The sequence below is a fragment of the Micropterus salmoides genome, unplaced genomic scaffold (assembly GCF_014851395.1).
Source record: "Micropterus salmoides isolate LMB-PRFRI ecotype aquatic unplaced genomic scaffold, ASM1485139v1 Ms_hic_scaffold_23, whole genome shotgun sequence".
Taxonomy (NCBI): domain Eukaryota; kingdom Metazoa; phylum Chordata; class Actinopteri; order Centrarchiformes; family Centrarchidae; genus Micropterus; species Micropterus salmoides.
In genome coordinates, this window is record NW_024041484.1 from 18,434,740 (window position 1) to 18,462,640 (window position 27,901).

General features: G+C 41.3%; 2 protein-coding genes across 3 annotated transcripts; one reads left to right on the forward strand and one right to left on the reverse strand.

The window, feature by feature from the left end:
• Positions 1-47: 47 nt before the first annotated feature.
• On the reverse strand, positions 48-20,162 carry golgb1 (golgin B1). 2 transcript variants are annotated; one of them, XM_038739225.1, is made up of 20 exons: positions 20,047-20,162; positions 18,809-18,889; positions 17,567-17,758; positions 17,359-17,472; positions 17,012-17,179; positions 16,801-16,923; positions 15,847-15,960; positions 14,920-15,595; positions 14,743-14,810; positions 13,449-13,509; positions 7,091-12,200; positions 6,581-6,992; positions 6,223-6,456; positions 5,306-6,142; positions 4,955-5,148; positions 4,066-4,225; positions 3,163-3,263; positions 2,990-3,061; positions 2,367-2,457; positions 48-2,256 (listed from the first exon to the last, which is right to left on the reverse strand). In XM_038739225.1, the coding sequence occupies exons 2-20, from the start codon at positions 18,875-18,877 to the stop codon at positions 2,119-2,121; spliced, it is 8,934 nt and encodes a 2,977-aa protein (XP_038595153.1). In that variant the 5' UTR covers positions 18,878-18,889; positions 20,047-20,162; the 3' UTR covers positions 48-2,118. The 2 variants fall into 2 exon arrangements, with proteins under 2 accessions (XP_038595153.1, XP_038595154.1); XM_038739226.1 differs by having other exon boundaries at positions 2,119-2,256; positions 17,012-17,176.
• guca1a (guanylate cyclase activator 1A) lies at positions 19,514-27,717 on the forward strand. Its single transcript, XM_038739230.1, has 4 exons — positions 19,514-23,152; positions 25,342-25,491; positions 25,580-25,673; positions 26,740-27,717. Exons 1-4 carry the CDS (start codon positions 22,955-22,957, stop codon positions 26,865-26,867), a joined length of 570 nt encoding a protein of 189 aa, XP_038595158.1. The 5' UTR covers positions 19,514-22,954; the 3' UTR covers positions 26,868-27,717.
• The last annotated feature ends 184 nt before the right edge of the window (positions 27,718-27,901 follow it).

The window sequence follows — 27,901 nt, forward strand, 5'->3', positions numbered from 1 at the left end:
CGGTCTAAGTTGAATCTAGACCAAGCAAGACAGCTTCCAGACATACATCACTTCCACATGAAAATAAAATCCTTTTATTCAAAGCATTGAATGTGGTAGCAATGTACTGTAAGTGTGTCAGCAAAAACACTGTGTTTATATCCCATGTAGAGAAGGATTCTAGTTTTTTTAGGACCAGCGTTTAATTGTGTGCATTTCAAAATGTCACAGTATATCATGACTTCACTCATTAACTTTCACAAGTTCTGATGACCAAGAGCTCTCAACATAACAAGCATGACGGATTACACGACCAGGTCTTTCCATTAGTACATTTTTACTGAAACGGCAAAATCATTGATTAACGAAAACCCATTTATTGGTAATTACTTCACAAATAAAAGGGGAATTTTTTTTTTCATTTGTTGAAATCAAAATAAACTGAGCCCAAATAAAAGGTTAACAAAAGTGTAATGTAATAATTAATGCTTGACAACATCGGTCCCTGATCTAAACCACCAACACTTTTATTACACATTATTTTTCTATACAGCCCTTTTTAACAATTATTTACAGTAAAGTATATTTCAGTGTGAAAGATGTGAGCAAGAATATGAATATGATAAGGAGATGAGTACAGAGCCACCATTTCACCAAATGTAAGCAATTAAAACAATCAGGGAAGAGGGTCATGTCAATAGACACGTAGGTAGTGGACAAATGTTTCAACTGTTGGAAAATAAATTATGCTACATCAGAGTAGTATATAATTGGATGGAAATCGTTAAAAAACAAAGCAGTCTTTCTCCTCTGGAATGAATCCACACTGTGGTAAAACATTGCACCTGAATGGCAATATCATTTGACATTTAACAGTGCAACAGAAGCATGGACAGGGAATCTCATTGGAATATGTAAGAGGGAAAACCCACATCCAGCTGATATGTATACAAATATCAATATACTGCTCCCTTTTTTAAAGTGTTATTTATATAAGAGGGAAATAAAAAGGAAAGGAAAACACCCATTAGGAATGTGTAACAATAGAAATTGCACTGTGCTCCGTTTTTGTGCATGAAATGAGTAGAAGAGGAAGACTGGACTATAACAGCATGCCCTGAACCTCAAGCCATCCTAGAAGAATGGTTCATCATTTTGGAAAATACACTTACTCACTTTGTGTGCGAGGGTTAGATTAAATAATTGATACCACACTCATATTTGTCTGTTAAACACAAGGCTACAGCTAGTAACCTTTTAGCTTAGCACAAAGGCTGGAAATGAGCCAGTTAGCTTAACTGTAACACAGAAGACTAAAAACAGAGAAACTACACTTGCAACACTATCCACCTCACTTACAAGTACAGCAAAAGCTCATGAAATAACACGATTCATTTTTGTTAGAACCGAACCGGACTATTTTTGGCCACCACAAGTAACTTCCTAGAGTTTCGTGCTCAGCCAATATAAAGTCCAGTCGCAGAATACTGTGCAACACCGCCGGCACATACCCCATATGATGGCTATTTTACTTGGTTTTCTGTGCAAATTAAAACAAAAGAAATATAAGTTGTTGAGTAGTGAGCTTTATAAAGGGCTTTTCGGTGGATTTTGTTACCGTTTCCAGCCTTGATGCTGATAACCATCTGCTGGCTGTGGTGTTATATTTAACGGACAGACATGAGTGATAATCTCGTCTAAACTAGTGTACTTTTAATGTAAGGTGACCCTTTAATACCCAAATCTAAAGGCAAGTGAAGAACGCCATCTACCAAAGTACTTGATTATGAATCAAAAGTACATGAATATGAATCTAATTATAGAATAATTACACCATGTCCCTTTATGACCTCTCTGCTTGGGTTTTGATAAACTCAACAATGTCATGCCAGAGCAACATAGTGAAAATCATTAACAACTTCCTGTTTAAATCTACATACTTTGGCAAAAAGATTAAGTCCTGTAAAGTGCAATGTGTGTGCGTAGAACATCCTTCACACCCATCTACAATTTATTACATGTGACAATATAAAACATATTGATGGCTTGGGTTGGGTCTGTGTCAAATATCCATTTTCTTTGCCCTCTTCTCTCCATCTCTTTCTCTTATCTGTCAGGTTTTGTCAAAGGGAGCTGGTTTCAGAGATATCCGCCCAGACACATCAGCAGCAGGACGTGCACAGTGAGCAGATAGAGGCTGAACAGCAGAGGGGTACGCTGCCGGGAGCAGAAGGCCACTCGGAGCATCCGCACCAAACCCGGGCCACCTCTTCGAGTCTGCAAGACAAGGGAGACAAGGTTACGGAAAACATTCAGCTCATATGTCTTTATTATTACAGTTATTAAGATGACAAATGAGCTGGTAGAGGACATTAGTGGAGCCCTACTCGAGTGACAGCTCCTTCCGGCGGCTCGATGAAAACAGCAGTCTCTGAGTGATCCTCTTCTTGTGCAGAGTGCCATTTAGACTGGCTGTGACTAATAACATTAATAAAAACAGATGTTAGCTGTCACAGAGCTAAAAAAAAAAAAGGCCTAGATGATTTATTCAGATGCAGAAAAACATTTAGCCAAGGATAATCTAATAATCAGTACCTTTTATACTCTATAACCTTAAATTATGGAACATCAACAACATGAAACATAAACGCACTGGGGCTCATCATATATTCATATATATATATATATATATAAAATCACCTTTAAAATGGATACTTGTTAGCAAACAGTGGATTATTTAATGCACACATCCACCTACACTATGTTCAGAAGCTAGTCGCTAACTTTGAGTGTCTGTAGCATACAGTGGGTTCATCAAAACGTTTTTACTAAAGCTAGATGCTTGGAAATGGCTTTTATGAGAGTAAAAATGTGGCAGACACAACAATGAGCTGAAAGATGCTTAAAAGGTCATGTGATAACTCTTTGGGGTTTCATCTCTACAAGCCACCATTTTCATTGGATTATTAATCTATTGTTAATATAAAAATAGTGCTTTATATTATCATACCGTTTAAGTCGATCCTGTGTGGCCATTAGCTGCTCCTCAGCAGCAACCCTCTGCTGCATCTCTTCATCCAGCCTGATGTAAAAGAGTTCAAAATCAATTAAATCTGTATATTTTATCATACCACTTTTTAAAACACACTTTTTTTTCCTGGTAAGATTTAACCCATACTATACCTTCTCTGAAGCTCTTTGACCTCAGTTGTGTAGGTGTGACTGTCTTGCAGGCTGCTCCGCTCCTGTGGGGCCCCTGGAGCACTGTCTACCTCCTCTGTGCTCTGTGAGAAGATAATGTTGGAGATTAAAAAACAAAAAACAAAAAACAAAAAACAAAAAAACAGCTCAGGACTGGGCCAGATGAATAGTCTTAACTTCTTCACCAACACTTTACCATTTGCAAAAATAGAAAGCAATTTAAGTTCAAAAGATGATCAGAGTTCAGTTCAATAGTTTATTCCTTTACAGGACATAAACACAAGCTGACATCCGGGTGTGAACGGACTTTCAACCTTTTCGCACTCATTATAAAGCTCTGTGTCTAAATATGACCTTTACTTTTGCCCAATTAAATTGGTTTAGGAGAGCAGACACCTGGCATGTCACGCAAATCCACAGGGTCAGGTGTCCCAAACATTCTATTCTATTTCTATTATGCCTATTGCAAGACAATACAGACTCTGAACAGCTTTGGATCAAAGTAAAGTATTTCTAACACTACTTAAGGTTCAATTTTCATTTCATATGTGGTATGAGATGTGGAACTAAAAGAAAGAGAATGACACCAAGATTAAAAGCATAAGTGGTATATGCTTTGTTTTTTGTGAAATCCTGGATAGTTTTTAATGCTTCAGGCCTTTAAAAATTCTTTGAATGAAACAATCTGAGGATAAAAAAATCCCTCTTTGTTTACAACTCACATCCCTAACCTGTGATGAGGGCTCAGGAGTAGACTTGGACTCATATTAAGGGGTAACAAGCCAAAAAGGTTGGAAACCACTCAAAAGGTGGGATATTAGCACTGCCAATATCCACATAATACATTCTTCAGTCAGGAGCACAAGCAAAGGTTTAGACCCCTACCTCTCTTTGATAGTGTTCCTGCTGAAGTTTGGGCTTATGAGCGCGGGATTCCTCCAGTTTAGCGGTGAGGTGCCGCAGTTGTTGCTCCCTCTCTGAGAGTGTGGCGAGGGTCTGCTGCTTCAGCTGCTCTGCTTGAGCCATCCAGTCAATACGATCCAGTCTAAGAAACATTAGACACATAAATTTGCATTAAATAAGAGGCTTTTTGTGCCATTTTTCTTTGTTAAAACTGTGACTATGATGACAAAACGCTAGCTCTGTGCAGACCCGGAATGGCCATTGTGAGAACCCGGAAATTCCTGTTGACCTGCAAGCTGATTGGCCAGTGTTCAAAATGCTAAATGGAATAGGCAAATCAAATAGAAAACAACACGGGGCAGCCAAGTCCCTCAGAACCGTAGACCATCAGTCCCCCCCCGTCTGCTTTTAACCTGATGGTATGATTTCTGTCTGTTATCACACGATAGGTTGCATGCACATTGGCATCAACACAGCGTTCAGTCAGCGCATGTAAGATTCAAGATTTCTTTATTGTCATTTCACAGTACACTGTAGAACAAAATAGGAATACGGAATACGAGATATTAGATATATAAAAAAAGAAAATGCTTATATGGGTGTGCAGATGCAGTGCTGTCCTCGACAGCACAAAAGAGAGAACGGAACACAGAGAAAAGGTAGAGCTAAAGGACAATGCATTAAAAGGAGAAAAACTTCGGAGGAACCTGCTGCTAACTGCTGTAAAATTACAGATATCTTCACAAGCAAAGGACGTATTCAGTGTTCAAAAAAAGAAAGAATAGTGTAAACAGAAAAATATTTAAACAAAATGCTTTAAGTGTACGTGGTCTGAGTTATTATCCCAGGCCCCCTGGCTCTGGTGCCTCACCTGAGAGTTTCTATTTCCTGCTTGCCCATTTCCACCACATTCTCTAGCTGCATTATGACACCCAGCATGTCTTCATTCTGCTTTTTCTCCTCAAACAGCTCCTGGCTGACTTTAATCAGCTCTCCTGCTCCGAGTCGAGCCAGCTCGGACTTCTGCTTATTGATCTCAGACATCTGTGTTTGAATCTGCTCCAGCTGAGAAGGCAAGACAAATAAAATGCTGAAATACTATAGATGTCAATAAAAATGAGCAAAATAGCCACATCATTATTGATCATTTTGTCTGGAGAGTTGGTATATCTGTGTGTTTATGACTAAAATATTTACATTTATTTTCAGACAAGTTACTCACCAGTCTTTCCCTGTCATTCTGCAGGGCCTGTAGTGCATTCTTCAGCCCCCACACTTCTCCAGCGGAGCCTCCTTGGCTGCTGTGTGCTACGTGGCCACCTGCCTTGCTCATCTCTTCCAGCTTCAGGCTCACTTCCTGGGCCTTGTTTACTGCCTGGTCCCGGCTGTCCTGGAGAGAGGCCATGGCTTTTGAGAATGCCTGGTTCTCTGCCCTCAGTTGTGCCGTCACTTCTCTCTCCTCTAGCAGCTTCTGTTCGACAGCCAGCAAGTCTCGGGCCAGCTCTGCCACCCTCTCCTGAGCGCTCTCTGACTCTGTACGCATCACACCTCCCTCCCATTGCAGCTCAGCTAGCTCTTTGCTCTTGCTCTCTTGCTCTTGTCTGTCCTTCAGTAGGCTCTCCTCCAACGCCTCCACTTGTTCTCTCGCTGCTTGTAGCTGTTCCCTAAGCTTCTCAACCTCTGCACCGGGAGCATCTATCACCTGTGATGCTGTCGTATGGTCAACAGCCTGGCTAAGAGTCTCCCTTTCCACTCTGCCTGCTTCTACTTCTGTCTCTCTGGCTCTGCTAACACTCTTTAACTGACATTCTAATTCCTCACGTTTTCTTTCCAGGGAGGCAATACGCTGTTGCTGAGCTGTCAGAAGTTTTTTGTGTTGGGAGTCTTTCATGCTCAGGACTTGGTTAAGTTCTTCACGGTAGCCGTGAAGCTGAGCGGACAGCTTGCCCTTTTCAGCATACAGGTCGTCTCTCTGGACTAGCAGAGAGCGCAGCTCTTCCTTCAGGCTGTTGTTCTCCCCTGCTGCCTCTTGGATCAGACCGTCCTTCTCCATCATCACCTTGGACACAATACAAATATTATATTGGCTATTAAAAGAGGCTCCACACCTACTATAAGCTTTAGGTTTTTGTGCCTTACCTGCAGGTGTTTCTCCTCCAGCTGTTTGTACATGTTGAGGACTCTGTCTCTGTCATCCTGCAAGGACCCCATGGCCTTCATGAAAGAGTCTAGTCTGGCTTTTCTGTTGTTGCTCTCTTCCTCTGCCTTTCGCAGTTTTTCTTCCAAATCCCGCACTTCCCCTCTTCTTTGCTCCAGCTCCTCCTCAGCTTCTCGTGCCCTGCTATCAGCCTCCTTTCTAGCCTCCTCTGCACCCTGGGAAATGAAACACACATGAATGGCAAAACATTTGTTAAGAATATGTAATGGCTGCAAACTGATTTCTCAGGAAACATCCATGAGCATATAGTATGTACTGTAGATGAAAATATGGTAATACCTCAGCAACAGCTTGCTCCTTCTCCCCGAGCATTTCCATTTCTCTCCTTTCCTTCTCATTTAACTCAGTCTGAAGACTCTCTGTTAAGGCCTTAGAGGACCGCAGGTCTGTTTCTAGTTGCTCCACGTTCAAACACAGCCGCCTCTCCTCTGCCTCCCTCTCACTCAGCTTAGTCCTGGCCTGGTTGAGTTCACCCTGCAGCCGGCCTACAGCCTCCTCTAGAGCTCTGGCCCTCTGATGGAGACTCTCTAGCTCATTTTTCAGGGCTTGGGCTTCACCCTGTACAGACTGCAGCTCAGCTGTAGTTCGCTGAAGCTTGCTCTTCTCCTCCTCTAGGGCAGCCTGGCTCTCTGTGACTTTCTTTTCCTCCTCTTTCAGTCTCAGCTGCAAATCTTTGTTTGCTTTCTCTAATCTGAAAATAAAAAAATGTGAGTTTGTAATGTAAAATGTGAATTTAAGAAGCAGAACATAATCCGAGGAAATAAGACAAATACAGAGAGATAGATTTACCTTTCCACTGAAAGCTGAAGTTCCTCTTTCAGGGCAGATTCTCTCTGAAGCTGTTCTGCCAGTTCCTTGGCCCGTGTTTCAGCCTCGCGAACTTCAGCCTCCTTACCCTGCAGAGCATCATTAAAGCGAGTCTCCCATTGTCGGGTCTCATCCAAAACTCTGTCCCGGTCGTCTTGCAGTGAGGACATGCAGCGTGAGAAGGCAGCTAACCTGGCCAGAGACTCGTCCAGACGAGCTTGCATCTCCTGGGCTCGTCTCTCGGCTCCTTCTGCTATTTCTCTGGCCTCCAGAGTGGCTTCCTCTTCCTTTTCCCTTTCGCTGTACGCATCTTCCAGTCTCAGCTCCATCTCCTTCAGTTCGGCCCCCAGTCTGAATCTCACAGAGTCGAGGGTTTGCTCTGCCTCAGCTTTCATTAAGGTTTCTTTCTGTTTGGCATTTTCTTCAAAGGCTGTTTTCTCAGCTAAAGCCTTGCTTGCCTGCTTCTGGGCCTCTTCCAGCTGGGATGTGCAGCTAGCCAACTCCGCTTCAGTCCTTCTCAGGTCTTCTATAGTTTTGGAAGTCTCGAGTTGGGATTGTTCTAGTTTGTGGTGGAGCTCATCATGGCCTAGCTGCAGCGCTTTAGCTTCCCTACCCAGTTCACTGATCCTCTCCTGGTAGTGGATGCAGTCCTTCTGCAGCTGACGGACCTCCAGCTGCTTCTCCCTCAGCAGTTCTTCCAGCTGACGCACTCTGCTCTGACTGCCTTCTTTGACCCTCTGAGCAGACCTCAGCTGTTGCTCCAGCTCCCTCTGCTTACCAGACTCTGCTTCAGCTTCAGCTCTTTCCCTCTGGGCTTGCCTCATGTCCTCTTCCAGCCTGGCGGCCCGGTCCCTCTCACTCCGAGCCTGGGCTTCGAGTTCGGCTCGCTCCCTCTCTAACCTTTCCACCTCCCGCTGCAGTTCAGTAAGGTGCTCGCGGTTGTCTGCCATCTCCTGCTGATAGCCAGCGATGCTCCCATTCAGCTGAGCCAACTGGTTCATGAGACGCTCCTCCAGGTTATCTTTCTCAGTTTCAAGGCTTCTGAGGAGCTCTTTGAACTGGGCTTCCCTCTTTGAACTGTCTTCAATCAGGCTCGTTTCTCTCTCTTTGCTCTCTTGGAGGCACTTCTCTAGAGAAGCGATAAGGTTCTCCTTCTCTTTACTCTCCTGAAGATCTCGCTCAAGAGAGGCCAGCTGAGCTTTGAGTTCAGCCTCCTGTTCCTGCCATAGTGCCCTCTCTGCATTAACAGCTGCCTCCATCTCCCTCATTTTATCCTCTAATAAAACTTGAACACTTTTAGTCATTTCTGCTTTTTCTTTTTCCTCAGTAGGTTGTAAATTTGTTTCTGGCACGTACACTGCAGTTATTTGCTCAGCTGGTGCTTCCTCTGGAGTTAAAGTTATTTCTTTTTCATCATAATGACTCTCAACAGGCTCTGATCTGGTCATGATTATGTCGGACTGCTGGGCAGTGACAACCTCTTCTACAACAGCTGCAGAGCTAAGCAGAGTAGGCTGAATTACATTGTCCTCTTGGTTTCCTGTGTGGGCAAGTTGTTCCCTCAACTCTTCAATCTGCTGCCCGAAAGAGTCTCTTTCTGCCACTGTAGCGTTCAACTTGGCTTTCAAAGCCCCCAGCTCTTCTTGAAGTCTCTCAACCTCACCTTTGAGAGCCATGCCCTCTCGTTTTATTCCGGTCTTTTCCTGCATCTCTCTAAGTCTCTCATTCTCCTCCTCTAACTCCAGTATTTTCTGCTGCTTTGTTTTAGCAAATTTTCTCATTTTGTCTTTCACTGTATCCACCTCTTTCTGTGCCTCCTCCGCCTGTCTTTCAGCTTCCTGCCTCGCAGCCTCGTGTGTCCTCACCCTGGCTGCGAGCTCCTGTCTCTCCTGCCTGGCAGCTTCCAGGACTCGCCTTACTCGCTCTGCCTCATCGCTCACGTTTTCATATGACTTGAGCAGAGTCTCGTACTCATCCTTCATGGCTTGAACCTTTTCCTCCCATTCTCTGCCTGTTCTGGCAGACTCTTCTTTCGCCAGCTCCACTTCTCTCTTACAGGCATCCTTCTCATTCAGTATGCCCTCCATGGCCAGTTTGAGGCTCTCACAGGACGACCCTAGGCTTTGGTTTTCCAGTAATGTCCGGTCGACCTCATCAATCAGTTTAACTCTTTCCGCTCTTAGCTTCTCCAGCTCATCTTCTGCTGACTCCATTTTCTGCTGAAGTTCGGCTATGAGCTTCTCAGTTGAGGCTAGTTGTTCCTTTGTGGTTTTGCTTTCTTTTAAGGCCTCTTTGCGAGAGATCAGAGCAGCCTGAAGCTTCCGTTGAAGCTGCTGGATCTTTGCCTCGCTGTCTTTTTCTTCCTCTTGCTTCTGTGGAACCTCAACCTCTAACCTTTGGGTTTTTTCTTGCTCAGCCTTCAGTTCTTCCTGTAAAGAAGTTATTAGTTGATCCTTCTGAGACACTGTGTCCTGCATTGAGTGTATGAGAGAGTTCTGCTCACTAAGCTGCTGACTTAGCTCAATGATTTCATGGTTCTTCTTGTCAAGGAACTGCTTGAAGTCATCCACTTCAGCCTGAAGAGTTGTAATGGAGGATGTAGCATCTGCAGATGCTGCTTTGGCTGCAGTTTCCATCTCTGCTTTCAGGGTTTCAGTATAAGACTCGGCTTGGTGATGCTTTTCTCTAAGATCATTAATTTCCTCTGAGAGTGCATCAATCTGTCTTTCCTTTTCTCTTAGTGCTTGTAGCTCTTTGCCTAATTCCAATAATTCAGCATCCTTCAGCGACAAACTGGCCTGGGTTTCTTGCAGCTGCTTCTCTAGCTCTGTGTTAGACATCCGCACAGTTTGGACCTCTCCTCTGAGAGCTTTCAGAGATTCCTCCATTTGTGCAGAAAAGACATCAGACTGCTCGGCAGGATGCTGAACTGGATCACTGGATTGAGGTTGTGATGAATCAGCCTCAGATGTTGCAAAATCCACCCAATCCTCCTGGACCCAATCACCTGCTGCTTGCTTTTCCAAATTTTCAGCCAGTGCCCTGTCCTCTTGGGGACGTAGATCTTCTCGTTCAGTGCTGACCTTTACTTCTAATTCTCTCAGTTTAGTCAGAAGAATTTCTTGCTCGCCGTTCTGCGCCTCAAAACGTTCCATAAGCTCACTGTATTCTTCTTTCTGCTGCTTCAGCTGTTCACGGTGGTGCCTATCTTTCTCTTTTGCCTTGCGGATGGTTTCCTTGCGAGATTCTTGGGCCTCCTGAACTTTCTTATGAAGGGTTTCACACTCTGCTTCAAGAGAGGCCACTTGGGATCGGAACACAGCTGTTTCAGAAGTGTCTGATGCCTGCTGAGCATTTTCAGCTTCTTCACTTAGCTTTTTATTCAGAGCAAGCGTCTCAGTTAGAACTTGATCCTGTTGGCTAATTTTCTGCTCAAGACTCTGAACAGCCTCTTCTTTGGATCTTATAGCTTGCTTGAGTTCGACAAGTCTAGCCTCCATTTCCTGAATCTCATGTCCTCTAGATTGCTCTACCTCTGGAATGTCTGCAGGAGCTTCTCCCTTTGCTGTTTGATCTCGCCCTTTCCATTTCTTTGCTTCTACCTCAAAATCGGCAACCTTCTTCATAAGCTCTTTGCGTTGCACAAGTGCTGCCTGCAACTTCTTCTTTGTGTTTGTCAGTTGGGTTTCCAGCACTCCTTTCTCCTTTCGTAAACTAGCAAGTTCATCATCTCCATGAGCAGCGGAGTCTTCATCACTTACTTTCTGCGTCTCATTTCTGACTTTCTCAAGTTCCACTATCTGCTCCTTCAATTTATTGACTTCACAGTGTGTCTGGAACTTCTCTTCTTCTGCTTGGAGGAGTTTAGCTGACATACTGTCAATGAGCGCCATCATCTCTTGCTCTTTTTGGCTGAGATAGAGCTGTAGCTCAATAATCTCAGAGTCCTTCTGTGACAACATGTCTTTGTTGAGCTGTGATGTCTGAGAGTATTCCAACATGCTGTTTTCCATATCTTGAAGCCTCCTTTCAAGCTCAGAGGAGAGGAGCTCTCTTTCCTCCAGCTGAGCACTCAGCATCTTGGCCTGCCCCTCCTGCTCAGAGGAAGCTTGGTGGGCAATTTCCAGATCTGTCTGCAGGGCCTGGATCTTCTCTTCCTTGACTTTACTTTCAGTGCTTAAAATGTCTATCTGTCCTTCTAGAAGCTGCATTTCAACACTACGTTTCTCCATCCCAGAGCTGCTTTGCTGGGAAAGCTTGTCCAACTCCTCTCTGGCTGACTTAAGTTGCTCTGCAAAACTACTGGACTGCGACTCAGCCTCTTCTTTGGCAGCAGTAAGGGACTGTGTGTCTTCTTCCAGGATCTTGATTTTCTCTTGTGACTCTGCAGCTGCCTCCCTGAGCCTCTGAAGCTCAGCCAAAAGCTCACTGTACCTCTTTTGAAGTTCCTCAGCTAAGGCCTGAGCAAAGACCTGGCCAGAGGGCATGTTACCGTCTGTGGACAAACTCTGCTGAGTTAGATGAACTTGTACGGTCTCTCGGATGATGACAGAAGATGACTCAACTTGAACTGTGGAGGTTTCCTGCTCCATGCTCGTTTCCTCCCATGACTGCAGCTGTAGCTGGCCAAAGTCCTGCAGGATGGACGGCCACTCCTGTCCTCCATCTTGATTCACAGCTTCCAGGAGGCCTCCATCTTGATTCACAGCTTCCAGGAGAGTCCAGCTGCTGTGGGCCACCTCTGAATCACTACTGGTGACCATCTCATCTGAGGAGGTCCCTTTGGATTCTACTGGGGATTCAGACTGGTGTCCAATAAGCTCTGGGCTACTCTCATTATCAGCAGAAATGGAAAGGACTGAGGTGTCCTCAGCAACTAAGGTGGTCTCCTCTTCTTGTGTATCTTCCTTGAAGTCAGGAAGGGCTATTGAACTGTCATGGGGCGCTGGACTGGCATCTTGACTCTGATCGTAGTTTTCACATGATGCGATCCCACTGGAGCTGTGATCTTCAGCCTTTCTTAGGGACTCCTGCAAGGCAGCCAGCTCATTGTCTTTTTGTAGTAGCTGCTGCTCCAGTTCCAGTATGAGCACTGTGGAAGTAATTAGAAAAACACAACTTATTTTTCAGTAGGAAATACATATCGTTTTAACAATTACTTTGCATAATCAGCAACAACTCTGGATCAAGTTAAAGAGCCCCATCTAAGAACAAACAAGGGTACTGACTGGATACATTATTGTTCATAGTTCATATGGTTAGCTTGTCCTTTACAAAATTAATACATAACAAAAAAAAACTCTATTCCAATGTATTGTAAGTTTGACTTTGTAAACCTAGACCTAAAATATACAACTTCACAGTGCCCAGAATGATTTTTAGGAGAAAGGTTAAGGTAAAGATAAATGTGGTACAATTAAAATAAAGACTCACACTCATTTAACTTTAATTATATTATTAAATGATTATAATAGCATAAATGACATTAAATGGGTCCACATTTTTTTGTATCAAAGAGTAAAAGTATTCATTATGCTGATTTGCTAATTTTGGAACAACATATGTAGCATATAACTGGATTATAATAATTGATGCATCCATGCGTAAGGATCACTTTAAAGTCACAGTTGATAAAGGTGGGGATCATTTTATCTACTGTAAACTGCCATGTTGCTTAATGTATTGCAGCTAACAAATATTTTAACTATCCATTATCTTGTTTTGTCCACAAACAAAAAATATTTACTTTACAATGATAAAAAAAAAGAGAAAATCAAAAAATTCTCACAAGTGAGAAGCTGGAACCAATTAACGGTTTGCATTTGTGCTAGAAAAACTACTTATTAAATTTATCTGCAACTATTTTGATAATCAATGAATCATTTGACAATTTGCTTTTAGATTAATCCAATTATTATGGTGCATTAGAGCTGAAATAGTTTATTTGTTGATTATATTGTGTATTAACAATGTAATTAAAGCTGTTAAATAAATGTAGTGGAGTAAAAAGTACAATATTTCCCTCTAAAATGGAGTAGAAGTAGAAGCGGAGTAGAAGTATAAAGCATATAATGTTAATGCTCAAGTACCTCAAATTTGTGCTTAAATATAAATAATACTCAATTAAATATCTTTATTTATATTCCATCACTGCCTCACACTAGTGTCATATTATGGCTCCAGTTTAGTCCTTATTGCTACACATTAGTAGCTTGTCCATAAGAACTCTGCATTAAAAGGTAAACGGATTCCTTTTATGATCTTGACCATTGTTTTTGATTCTGTTTCCAAATAAATAATTTATTTTGGGAGAGTGCACCAACAAATCCAGTTTATGTACCTTTTTTAGCTTTGGATGAATCCTCTGCTGATGGTTCAGTCACATCATCTCTTTCAGACATCTGCAACAGAGAAAAACAAGAAATGAAAACTGGCAAGATTTAAACTTGTTGATCTTTTTCACCATTTATCTAGAGAAAATGTCTTGTATAAGGAGTTTTTAAATGTTCTATAAGGCCTCTATGATTGCTCTATTTAAATCTATCTCAGTAGCATATACGGCTGTAGCTTGAAGTGAAGGTCATGCAAGTCACTCATAACAGTGGATCAGTGCAGAAGGGATTAGACACACTCCCTCACACTGAGTAGAAGTATTGTCCGTCTATGACCCTGCTTCTGTCCTGTCTGAGACTGACTTACATCACCTGGCCAGACACCAGTTATGTCCCCGGACCAAGACCAGTCAGACTGCTCTACTCTCAAAATAGAAGCTTTTTAAACTTTATTTTAATGAAAGGGGAAAGTACACATGACACGGTTGTCCAACTTTGTGGATATAACTACTTTAACTTCTTATACCTCATCTTATACTAAGCTTGCAGTCTCATATCTTCCACTTCAACACCTTTTTTCATCATATACACAGAGATGTAGCTTAAAAGAAAGTCTTTGCAAAGACAGCAAGAAACTCAGCTTCACAGATATGATAAAGCTTACAGAGTATCACAGAGCTTATTTATGATGTTCTTTTGAAGTATACATCTTAAGTAAAACAAGCTGCTTACATTTGGTGTCAAGTTGGTAATGATCATCAAAACTTGCTTCTTTTATTTATTTATTTTTTTAAGCGCTCTGTATTTAAGACCTTATTTAAACTTTGCGTTTATGTGACCCGTATCTGGTTTTGTTATCTGGGTAAGGAAAAATGCATGTTAATGCAGTGTAAATGCATAAAAAAATCCCCATGATTGAATCTCAGCCAGATGTGAATGAAATCTTTACAGCATGACCACATTCCTCAGAAAGAAAACCCACCTAGCAAGTTTAAAGATTATATAACTCCTCCTCTTCCTGCTTGGTTAAGAGGCCCAGCAAAAAAAGTCAAAAAGTCTTCCCTGAAGTGGTTTCAAAACAAACAACAGCAGTCCATGGCATTGCTTACCTTGACCTGGGATGCACCATATAAGTCCACTAGCTCTGCTTAGCTTATTTACATATTGAGATCAGATCACATGGCAGGCAGAATCGAGATTATGAGAACGTATTTTAATACCGGATGTAATTGCAAAAGCCTGTAGATCAGGTACTAGATAATGTATGGTAATACCAGGTGTGACTGGGTTTTTAGCACTGACCGTTAAAATTTGCTGCTCCAGCTGTTGTATCTTAGCAGTGGTTTCCTCTTGTGTTTGGTCTAGTTGTTCTGAAAATCAGAGATTCATATTAAAATTTCAGAACTTTACCAAACCCTCAAAGTTTGACATTAACACAGTGAATTCCATAAACAGATACAACCAGATTCATTTTCTTACCCCGTAGGGTTTCCATGGTGTGGGTGAGCTCAGCACAGTGCCCCTCACTCTCACTGCGTTCTTCTTTCAGCCTTGTCAGTTGTGTCTCAATACACTGCACAGTGTCCAGGAACAGGGAAAGGTCAGCAGGAAAGGTGCTTTCCTCTTCTGCTTGCACATCTTCGAGAGCCAGAGAACGTAGGTGTCTCCAAACTTCAGACAGGATCTCACCCTTCTTCTGGACATCTTCATATTCTCGCTCTAGTTTATCCACTTCTGACTTCTCTGTGGCGTCCTTGCTGGCGCGGTCAACTTTCTCTCTCATAGACGCAAGTTCACTTTCAAGCCGGACTATTTCCGCTCTGTCTCTCTCTGAGGCATCACGGCTCGCTTGGACGGCTGCGAGCTCAGCCTCTTTCATCAGAGCCAGTTCTCTCTCCAATCTGGCAACTTCCACCTTCTCCTTCTCCAGAGCCTCTTGACTAACATGCTCCGCCTCCCTCAGGGAGACCAGCTCGCTCTCTTGCCTCGCCACCTCCGTGCTCTTTCTTTCCAAAACCTCCAGGCTGGTTCGGAGGGCTGCGAGTTCCGCATCGGCCCTGCTGGCCCGTTCGGCCCACTGCTGCCTCTCCTCCTCCCTCTGCTTGACGGCCTGGGCCAACTCCTGCTCCATCTGCCGGAACTGAGCAGTCAAGATCTGAGCAGAGAATGATTCAGAGAAGGAGGAGGATATAAGTGGGTGTGTGTTGTGTGGCTCAGCCAACAATGCATACTAATGACATGTCAACTAGGGCGTGTGTTTGTTTGAATAGTTTTCTTTTCATCAAGTAGCAGCAGTATTCATTACACGTGAAGCGTCTGTAAATATCTGCCAATATGTGTACAGTCTCTAAATCATCATACAATACGTGGCTGCACAAGTGGCATCCAGTCCAACATGATCTGTACCTGTTTTTGCTGATCAGCACTGCTCACTTCCTGCTGTAGCATTTCCAGCACTTGGGACCGAGAGTTTAAGGCCTCCTCAAGCTCCTCACAACGCCTCTGTGCTGTTTGCAGGGTCTAGGAGAAAGAAAAGAGACCATATGATAGTTTAAAGGGCAAATGTATATTTGAAGTGTCATCATCTGCTCTTTTTCTGATTTAAATTTTTTTTCACTGATTATGTTTGGACCTGCTTTCCTACTTCTTTCCAAATTTTTGTGGAGTCTTTTCACACATGGGATCAGTTTGCCATCAGGGCTTTCTGCCAGAAAGTCTTACTACTTGGTTATGTTTACTGAAAAAAGGGCAAAAAGCCTTTTCCCAGAAAACCCTGAAGGCAAACTTCTCCCATGCACTGTTTTTTCTTATCTGAATTGAGGGTCCAAGGACAGAAGGCACTGTATGTTGTACAGAATGTAAAGCCCTCTGAGACACATCTGTGATTTTGGGCTATACAGATAAAACTGACTGAACTACATTTCTTTACAGAACAGTGACATTAACATTTCTCTTCATTCTATTACTTGATGTGTCTGTACTGTTTAAAAACAACCATCTAGAGATGAAAGCGTGGGTGGTGATGGTGCAGTGAATAAGACGCATGCCTTTGGGTTCAACACCCCACTGTGACACGTCCACCAATAAATAAAAGTGTCAGCTAAATGAATAAAATCTAATATAATGTAAATGAAATAATCAGTCAAGTAACTGATTAATTAATAAAGAAAACCTTTATCTGCGTAAACTGTAAACTTTTGAGCAAAAATGCTACAGCTTCAGGTGGTTTTGAAAAAGTGAATATTTTCTTGTTTTGACTATTTTCTACCATTTTATGGAGAATCCAATCAATCAAGGTAATAATCAGCAGATTAATCAATAATCACTGTACTGTATTTTTAGAACTACTGGATTTTATACCTGCTGAAGCTCGCTGGCATTCTGAGACTGTGCTGTGGCCCTCAGCAGCTCTTCTTCATGTTTCTGGATCTGTTCCTGGAAACGCACATCCTTCTCACAGACCACAACCTGCAGTTTCCGCAACTGAAAACAAAAACACAATAATTCAGTCGGAAAGAGCTTCTGGTGAAATTTAAAATAATAAATCATTAATTAATTAAAGCTATGTCACCTGTTCAGCATGGGCAGATTCCTTCTCTTGCAGGAGCTGTTCTGTGGTCTGGAGTCGTTCCTGAAGCTCTCTGCTCTTGGCTTCCTCCTCACTCAACTTGTTTTTCAGTTCTTGGAGCTCCTCCTCGACTGCAGCCCCAACTCCTGTGAAAGAGCTGTCTGGACTCTGCTGTAGACAAAGATGTTCAAGTCAGATACAAACTAAAGTGTTTGAGCTTTGTTGTTAGTTTGTGGTTCTGAATGAGGCATATCTTAGCCTGTCTAAGATAGTTGTTGTAAAAGGCTGGAGGATGATTTGTAAAAATCCTACAAGCACAACACAGACTAGTTTGCCTCATTTAAACTTACAGTTGCTGCTCCTTGTCCTTTCAAATCAGTTATCTGTTTGCTGAGGGAGGCCATCTTGGCTTTGGCCTGCAGTTTGAGTTTGGTAAAGCGAGCCTCAGCTTCTTCTTTCTCATTCTGCGGATTTTTAAAAAAGCATTGGTGCACAGTCGTAAAACACACTGGCATAATGAATACAGTGATCTGCCTTTTGGAGTGCACACACACACACCTTGAGCTGTGCATCTTTGTGAGCCAGCTCAGTGTCCTTTTGGGTGAGGTGGGTGTCTTTTTCACGGATGAGCTCCTTCAGCTGGACCACCAGTTGTTCCAGGTGAGCCAGTCTCTCCATGGCCTCCTCAGGTACCTCAGCCTCCACTGGAGACTGGCCCTCACCGGCAGGGAGCTGAGGCACCAGCATGCCCTGTTCAAGGAAACAGATAACGTCATGGCTGTGAAGTGGAGCAGCAGCTGAACCTGTAAAAACAGCTATGTAATGTCCTATATGGCTCTGATTTAGCTTTGTTAAGTCTGAGAAATAAACTCTGAGGCTGTCATTTGGGTCATTTTCAGTTTGGGCTATAGTGTGGACGATGAGGGCATTTAAAGTTGTATAAAGCAGTTTGTGGCTCCAAAAGAGCTGCATGAAATCTGATAACTTGCCTCTGAGAATGTCATTTGAGTCAGCGTCAGCTGGGTCCGAAGACTACAAGTTTGAAAATGAAAACTAATCGATAGGTGTGGTGGTAAAAAGACATTACGTCACCAGATCTATGCTTGAGGCCACATTAGCTGATACAAGCATAACACACCTGAATCTCCAACCGAACTGTTTGCAGTCGAGGTGCACTGTGCGTAATATAGGTGCCAGATTTTGACATGAGATTAAAAAAAAAGACATGTGTCTGGTTCTGTTGCTTCCATTTTAATCCATCCGTTGTGAGTCCAAGAACATTACTAGATTGCATTGCTAAAGTATTAATGAAAGATTCTACAAAGCTGCATCATGGGAAACAGAGGATAGAGCATTTTTAAGATGCCTCATACTAGGAACTAGTAGGATATCTCGGCCTCTGCTGCTTCACTTTTGACCATTTATTCTCTTTTGAGTGCCCCCTACTGTGACAAACTAAATCGCTTGAGTAACTCTTTAATATAGGAGAGAAAAGGTCTTCTTCAATGCACAGACATGCATTTTTTTATATCTGCATTACATTCTTCCATAACTTGCAAATATGGAATAAAAGACACAGCTGTAGCTGTGTACAGATAAGATGCCTTAAGAAAGATGAGAGACAAGCCGACATATATCATCCTCCTTTTTAATGCTTGCTCCAAACAGAGGCTAAAAAGCTCTGGAGAAATTGGAAATTTGACTACACATAAAATATACAAATACATATTTAACAGCTTGGGACACAGTTGACAATACTCTTCATTATAATTTGTTTTTATTTATGTGTTGCTCTCTCACCTGTGGGTCTCCATCTGGGCCCTCCTCTCCAGAGAGCTCCTGGAGGACCGTGGCCAGACGGCTGAACATAAAGATGGCACTCTAAGAGAGGGGGGAAAAACTAGCATCAGTAATGTCTGACATTTAAATCATATGTTTGTTGCACCTGGCTTGCCTGTTTGCCACAGATAAAACGGTGGAAATGTTACACTTTCTTTTCAAAACATTTCTGCTGTTTAAACTCTCTCCATCCATATTTAGCTTCATTATAATTTCAGCTGCTAGCAAATTTTTTATTTTATTTATAGTAGCATAAATGCAGCCTGAAGTTTATGCTGTGCTTGTAATGCACAGTATATAGCGTAGGATATGTGCACTTGCTCTTATACTATGTCTTTGCCGAGAACAGTTTGAAGTGCGGCCTGACACTGATGATGAATGATGATGAATGATGATGAATTTCTTCAGCGTCTCAACTGTGAGCATTTGCTCTTTTTCTTTTGATGAATCAAGATAAAAGTTGTATATTAACCAGTAATTAAAATAATAATAAATAATTGTTAGTTGCATTAAATTTCGAAACCCAAAACAAAATAGGCAAGGCAAAATGTAATTGTGTAATTATGTAATAAATTTTATTATATGTGTATAGTTAAAGAATTTAGGATTTTGGGGGCTTTTAAAAAAACCCATACAGATTTGCACAATCGTGTATAAATAAATAAACTGTACTAACTGGGCTCACACAGACTCATATTTTGAGAAACTGTGTTAAATATTATTGTACTTTCCACCACCACGTCCGAAGCAACACATTGGCAGACACCCCCAGCCCATTTTCTGCGAGCACGACCGGACGGAGTCGACTTTTCCCGAACTTGCCGGACACTCCACTGCGGCTGCGTCACTCTTTTGTGAACCGCAAAGATTATACCTAGCTAACGCGAAAATGGACGACAAACTTTCCAAGCGGATGAACAGCGACGCCTTCAAAAAGCAGTAGACGCATTTTAAGATTAAGAAACGGTGGCGTGAACAGGACACTCCGTGAAAACATCCGGTGTTTACCCTGACTGTACTTTCCACGATACAGTAAGTTAGCTAAGGCTATTTTAGCTTGCTAACGCTGATCACTCGCAATAAACAAGGGCAGCTTCTTTAAAACCTGCTTCGCTGACTTTTTATCCTTCGTGCATGACAGCTCGGCTGTGCAGCCCAGTCAGTGGTGCATTTCTGAAAAGACGGGACCTTTAACTCACCTGTACGAGTGTTTCGCAGGTAAATGTGTCTGCTTTTTATTTGATATATTTCCTCGGATGGATGTCAGAGCATAGCCACATCACCAAACATTCCCGGAAACAAAACTTCCTCTGCTCTGATTGGACAGCCGGGATCTGTGTATGTAAGGGACTGTCTGCAAATTTCAAGGCGTCTACTCCATTCTAGGGAGTATCTGAATAAACATACTTTTAAAAAAAAACGAAAAATGATCCCTTGAGCAAAAATACACAATATTTAATTTCAGCATTATACTGAAGCATACTGAAGACAGTATAAGGATGGCAGGACATGACCAAAGAGTCAACCTGATCATCAACCATGGCAGGCAGCTGGGGAGGAGCCTGCTGCTGCTGGCTCACTATGCCACAGTGTTTGTGGCCTTCGTGGGGCGCAGTGTGGAGTGGATGGTGGATGCAGTGAAGTGGACCACCCTGTTTGCACGCTACACAGTGTCAGTGTTTGACTCCATCTACAGACATCTGCACTGGGGAAAAAGTAAAAGTGGTGGGGCCGCCAGAGAGATCTGCCCGAGCTCTGACATGGAACCACATTGACTTCAAGTATCTTATGACTGTCCAACAGTGTTGTCTAGACAGGAAGCCAAATTAAGACAACAACAAAGAATGCAACTGAAGCTGAAGGAGTGAACTTTTGGAAATATGAAAAAATGCTGCTGGATGAAGAAGGAAAATGAGGCCTTACTGAAGTCAGAAACATTATAGCTTTTTACTTTTTTAAGCTCTTAAAACATAACATATTTGTCTTAATAGTGTCATATTTGTATATGTAGTTATAATGTTGTATTCCATGTTTTGTTATTGTCAGGAAAAGCTCTTCCAAAACATAGGAAACTATATTTCAGGCTATTTGTCATACACAGTGGGGGAAAACCTGATTGCCACTCATCATTTATACTTGCTGATACGACTGTTAATGCAAATGTGTTGCAGGGTAATGCAAACTACAGTCAAATACGTTGGAAGCATACAGACTGTATGCCTTTAACATATTACATTACTGCACTACAGGCAAATTTGTTTTTTAACATCTGTGCCTGCCTGAAACATAAACATAATATTTCATTTTGCTCTAACATAATGTAAACCGGCGTTGCATGAATTAAACTCATGCAATGAACAATGTTCTACCACACTGGCTACACCAGTTACCTGTGGAGATGCTGCTTCTTGTGGTTTTCCTGTGATAGACTGAAACGTATACGTCCGTTGTACAAGTTTTTATGGCCAGAAAGAAACACTAACACTACTGCTGAATGTACTTCAGAGGCAACTAATTTGAGTTTTTTACATGTCCTGGAAATTTGATTTGTGAAATGTTGCTTTAAAATGACCCCACAACTGCATTTACCAGTGAAGGTTTTATTTTTACTTTTGTACTCATGCATAATATTTTAATTTGTTTGCACATTTAGACTTCAGTTGAAGCACTGACATGTATATATCTGTGTTATTTGTCTTTTTTATTACATATAACATGTTAATGAGTTGTAAGAATGCCCATTAACCACACTCATAGCTGCTGAACACAACTAATACAATAATGCTTTCAAATGTGACTATGAGATACTGTAATAAAAACAAAGGGGCCACATCTAGGAAGTGAGATTTAATCTCACATATAAGCACTTAGACATGGTTGCAGAATTAATGTCCTTGTTTCTGGGAGATCAGAAAGCTTTCTCCTGTGTTATATTAATTTCACTTACTCAAACTCTAATGTTTAAGTGACTATACCAATCAGCTGTGGCTCCTGCCTTCTTGGCTTTAAACAGTGGTATCCAAATAAAATTATGTACCAAATGATGTTTTGTTTATTTGCAGAATCAAACACAAATAGAGCTCTTTTTTTAGATGATTTTATTATTCTTTTAATATCTATATATGGACTGTCCGTCACAGTTTTCCAAAGTCCAAGGTGACATCTTCAAATTGCTTGTTTTTTCTGACCAATGATTCAACATTGATGAAACTGTAAAGTTAATCCACCGGGTCTTCACATCCTCAGATGGTGGGGGAAGATGGTGACAGCGAAAATAGACGATTCACTAGGTATTCTGGGGGCGGGGATGGTCACGAGCTGGAGGTGGTGCTCTGGTCAACAAAGCCCCGTGGGACATCACACGGAGGCATTTTGGAACAGAGATTTTCTGAAAGGTGAAGCAAGAAAAAAAGACAGGACAGTCTTTCTCTCATCTTCTCATTCTCACTTTGGGCACACCGGGGACACAGAGTAGTGTTGAAAAGCCATGAAAAAGTGCTTTTTGCACAACACGACCTTTAAGAATCTAATAATATATATTATCATTGATGGACATTTTGTTATGTAACAAGAACTTTTACTTTTGATACTATAAGTACATTTAACTGATATATAATATATATTGAGTATTTCTACATTGTTGTTTTGGTACTTTAATTTAAGTAAAAGACCTGAGCACATGCTGAGTTAAGTGTATCCCATCAGCTCAGGAGCATGACTGTGATGGATGTCCCGTGTCTCCACGTGAGGGATGAAAGCTGTATTGTGTTTGTCAGCAGTTCTTGATGTAAAGGTGGACGGAAACGGGACTGTCATCCTACCCCTCTAATGGGCTGATTAAGCCGATCATCTACATGTCTGCATGGATTACAGCTAGTGATTAGACCAAAGGAGGACACAAGAGGGGAGTGGGACTGCCTCATCCTCAAACACAGACAGCTACAAAAGGCCCCAACCAGCAGCTCCTCTCACCCTAAGTCCCATTGTTGTGTGACTGTGAAGAGGAATAACCTCCGCTTCACAGTAGACCAATCGGGCTGAGAGGTTTGTGCACCAGCTGCAAAAGGCTCCAGCTGCCTCCTACACACACTCAGGTGTCAGAAAGACATGGGTAACTCAACAGGATGCACCGTGGACGACCTGCAGGCGGTGGAGATGCACCTCTGGTACAAGAAGTTCATGACCGAGTGCCCCTCGGGTCAGCTCACCCTGCACGAGTTCAAGCAGTTCTTCGGGCTGCGAGGGTTGGACCCCGAGGCCAACGCCTACATAGAGCAGATGTTCCGCACGTTTGACATGAACAAGGTAAGATGCTGCATTTTCTTTAAACTACAAAGTTAAATACAAGAGGGTTTACACTTTGACTGCAGAGAGAGGAACTTCTTGAAGGTGCTAGTGAGTGTTCTGAGATTTCTAGTCTGTGTCATGTTTTGCAATTTGTATTGCCTTTTAAAGAGAAAGAACATAAGAAACAACACGAACACCGTGTGAACACAAAGACAAAAAAGGGGATTATAATTAAACGCACAGAATAAGATACATACATACACAATAGAAGAAGATTTTTTGTCCAGTTCTTTAATGTTTTCCTCTGGGTTCTCAAATTGTAACTAATTATTTTTATAACATAAATAATATTGTACATCAGGTCAATCGGCAGGTATTTCTTTCTTTTAATAATGTCTCACATTTAAAGGTAAACTCATCAATGTGGGATTCTGTTAGCTGGCTGTTTTCCCTTAAACATATAAGCACTTCCATCATCAAATTGTTTACATTACTCTCTTAAAGTAAAGAAAGAGTCCTATAACTAATTTGAGATGCTTACTTAGTACTTTTGTTCATTACCCAGCTATGGTGTTCAGAAACATACTAGAAACACACTTTTATTTGAGTCAACCATCATTAAAAAGTATTATCTCTCCATAAAACATGTTTTTATTGTGCTTTTATTGTTTGTTTGTTTTGTTTTTTTTACAATTTTATAACTTATTTATAAGTATATTTACAAATAAGGCTGCAACTAATGATAATTACAACTAAAAATGATATAAAACAAAAATTAAATTCCCACATTGGAGAAGCTGGAAACAGATTTGTGGCATTTTTGCTTCATAAACTAAATACAACCATGAATAAAAAGTAATATGCAACCTTTAAGAGGCAATATTTTGGAAAGAATATTAGGGTTGCAACTAGTAATTGATTAATGATTTACTCTACTACATATAATGTAAACATAGCGAAAAATGCCCATCACAGCCCATGGTGACATCTATAATTTGAACTGTCTTTTCAACCAGTCCAAAACTAAAATACCGTAAAACATTAATTAATTGCCCAAGTTTTTATTTGCTTAAATCACTGAACTCAACCTGCCTGTATTTGAGACAGGCCTTTAATTCCTTTACCATGCCGGTAAATCTGAATGAATTAGACTTTAGTGCTCGTTGTTTCCTTAAAATGAACTAAGCAATTGAAATGTGGAGAATCTAACTCAACTAACAATGTGTAGCATGTCCATATTGACAAAATATTAAACAATTATATCGGTATGCACAATCTAAGCATCTTCTCAAGTAGGTGACCTGGTGGGCTTCAAGAGGTTTTATACATCCAAAGAACTTCTATAAAAGTCAGACCAGGCTTTTCATTGAGACCTGTGTCTAATTGGGACTAGGCTTTTAATTGAAGTTTTACTGTATATTACACGCTATAGCTTTGATAAGTTACTAGGTTTAAAATCCTCATGTTTGAGGTGCTGGAACTAGCAAATTTTGCCTGAAAAAAATACTTCAACAATTACTTTATAATCCAAATTTAGCAATTAATTTTGGTTGATCTAAACTAATTCTAAAAGCGATAAAAAAAATGCTTGAGTAATATCTGCTGCTTGTACTTTTGAAGTCTTTGTTAGGGCTAGAGTAGAAAAGTTTTTAAAACATGGAACATGCTACCCAAAGTGAAAAACATCTTTATCATTTGGGGACACACATTCACTCAAACATACAAGCAGTGCAGTGACCTCCCAGCAACAAGCCTGCAAACCATTTTGACCCTCACAGTTTAATTAAGAGCGTCTGCAAGTGTGCGACAGGGTCATCACAGGAGGTGACTGTCTGAGAAGCTGCAGGTCTATATTTAGTCTCCCCATCAGCTCACAAAAGGCTGTGGTAATCTTTGTGCATGATTTAAACTGTCAGATTATCTGTGAGACAATGATTTCATGCCAAGATTGTTGCCTGTGTTCAGACTGTCCCTGGAGATAATCCTCTGTCCTGGCACGCTTCAACTCTCGCAGATAGCTTTTGGAGTTGAGATGAAGGAGATCTCTTTCAGCTGAGCAACTGCTTTATCACTTTGAAAGGCTGAAAATAGTTTCATAATAAGTAGATGGTCATGCATAATAACTGAATGATGTTTGACACTGTTTTGACAAAGCACTCCTGTGTGAGTAGAGAGCACAAGTCTCATCTGCCTGCTTGTTTTTGCAGGACGGCTACATAGACTTCATGGAGTATGTGGCCGCGCTCAGTCTGGTGATGCGAGGAAAGATGGAGCACAAGCTGCGCTGGTATTTCAAACTTTATGATGTGGATGGCAACGGCTGCATTGACCGACATGAGCTCCTTAACATCATAAAGGTAGAGTATATCATGCACCTGCAACACTGGATTTTATAGCAAGTCCTTGCCTCAACATGATATACTGAGTTTATTCTGTTCCTTGCAGGCCATCCGTGCAATCAATGGAAATGAAAATCAGGACTTATCTGCTGAGGAGTTCACTAACCGAGTGTTTGACAGGATTGATATAAATGGAGATGGTGAGTTTTTTTCTGGCACTGTACATACAGTGACGAAGATTTAGGAAGAAATCGATCGTGGGTGGACAGTGTTTAGACATTCATCAGCTCCAGTGCTGTCGTCAGCCAGGAAACACAACAAGTATAATAACAAGATATACTGTAGGTGGCCGCTGAACACAATAACATTCCTTAAACCATTTACAAAATATGCTAATTCAACATGTAAAACCTCCACTGATTTTACACATCAAAGTTTGTTTTCAGGTTTTAAGCCTTTTGTGGCTCCAAAGGGAGCTGCGTGAAATTGTGCGTAAATTCTGATAAAGGTCAGCTGTGACAGAAAACCACAAGTTTGAAAATCTGAAGGTGTGTAGTCAGAAAAAAGGCTAGCACCTCGAGGCTCTGTTTAGCTGCTGCTAGCATGAAACACCTGAATCCCTAGAATGCGAGAAGTAAAACAATATTTTTGGTTCTGCTGCATCACTTTTGATTAAAAAAAAGTTACAGTGAAATGAAATTTAGAGTGTCTTTAACTTCAGTAACAAAATATGTGGGCTGGGTTTACTTACAATAGTGATTTAAATCAAATCCTTCAGATGTGATTGGATAACCACGCCTCCCAGCTTATTTTCTCAGGAGGAGGAGGAGGGTTAAATGAGTAAATTGGACCTCATGTTTTGAAAATGTACACAAAGTGTCTGCTAGCTACACACTAGCTAACGATCAAGTGTTATTTTATACAATGAGTAGGTTAGCTAGTCACCCAAAATCACATCTGATGGGACACATTTATGAAACCATGCCCAAATACAAGATGAGTCAAATATTTGTGTTTTACAGGAGGAGGAAAAAGATGTATTTTTAAGATTGTAGAAATACTCAAAAAAAATATTTCACACATATTTAGCATGTAGCAAGAGATAAATGACCAATATAATACACAGGGACACAGGATTAGAATATGGAAAAAGTATTTTTCATTTCACTCCATTTTAGTCCAAAATGAGTCCACAGTGCTAGCCTGATTTTATAAGAAAAAATGCATACTTTTATGTCTTTAAATACAATCTTTCCCCCTCAACAGGCGAGCTTTCCTTGGAAGAGTTTGTGGCCGGTGCTCGCACTGATGAGGATTTCATGGAGGTGATGATGAAAAGTCTGGACCTCAGCCACATTGTTGCCATGATCCACAACAGGAGGCACAGCGTTTAGGACCTGCCCAGCCGACTGCCTCATCCTCATTCATGATATAAACCAAGAGCTCAGTGTTGCCTCTGGTAAAAAAAGTAATTTATAGACTAAGATTTCTATTGAGATTAAATCCAGTTTAATATAATGCCAGTGTACCGCAAACACTGACATTTCTTATTTTTAATCTCTGAAAGAGAGACACACATGCACTTTCAATGCATTTGGATGACTCAGTCAACCTTTGCAAACTGGTCATTGTATTTGTTTAATGCTGCTGAGCTCTCCCAAGGGCACCTTGGCATAGGGATGATCTCTCAGACAGTCCACCTACCCACAGATACCCAGAGGAATAAAAGAGGGAGATAGTGAAGTAGAGTGGCAATTATATGCACTCAATGCTTTCCCAGTCTTTTTTTTTCTCCTTGGTCTGAGTTCCTCTGCATCAAATTACTCAACTTTCTGTTTACCCGTTCTTGCCTGTGGGGTTTACGGGAGGAGGTTATGACTCCACAGTGTGCTTAAAATCTATGCTAATTTGAAGTTAAATCTGTAATACAGGAACAAGTAGGGTGCAGATACAATTTTCTAATGTTTACCTTTTTTTAAAAATGTTTTTAACGTTTTTTTTACCTTTTGAAATAATTCAAATTGAAGCAAAAGACAAAACACTGGCTTGAGGTTTTTTAGCAACTTTGTGAGTGGGTGTTTCTTTGGCTGTGTGATCTGCTGCCTGTTCAGCATAAATACAGATATAGTTCACCGTTTCTTGTTTGTTGGCGATGTTTGACTGGTGCCTTCTGTTGGAAGATGGCAGTAAGTGTTTTTTCAGCTTTTGCTTATTTGTACAATAAAAATGAACAATTTAAGTCTACTGTGTGTAATGTAATATCTGTATTAAATGTACTGGATCTAAGTGTGTTACAGGTATTGATTCTAGCTTGAACACAACAACCAGCTTCACTTCAGACTTGTGGTAGCCATAAAAACCTTTCAGAGGTACACTTCCCATCTGCATTAGTCTAGGATCCACAGGAACAAATTCCTAATTCCTAATT

Bases quoted from the DNA above. Each gene is read 5' to 3' on its own strand.
- golgb1 (XM_038739225.1), bottom strand. From the start codon at position 18,877: ATGTTCAGCCGTCTGGCCACGGTCCTCCAGGAGCTCTCTGGAGAGGAG. The intron at 17,473-17,566 runs GTGTGTGTGTGT...AAAAATCCGCAG, and splicing joins ACAAAGATGCACAGCTCAAG to AATGAGAAAGAAGAAGCTGA. The intron at 15,961-16,800 runs GTATAAAATCCA...TCTTTCTCCTAG, and splicing joins ATGCCAGCGAGCTTCAGCAG to ACCCTGCAAACAGCACAGAG.
- guca1a (XM_038739230.1), top strand. From the start codon at position 22,955: ATGGGTAACTCAACAGGATGCACCGTGGACGACCTGCAGGCGGTGGAG. The intron at 25,492-25,579 runs GTAGAGTATATC...TGTTCCTTGCAG, and splicing joins AGCTCCTTAACATCATAAAG to GCCATCCGTGCAATCAATGG. The intron at 25,674-26,739 runs GTGAGTTTTTTT...CCCCCTCAACAG, and splicing joins GATTGATATAAATGGAGATG to GCGAGCTTTCCTTGGAAGAG.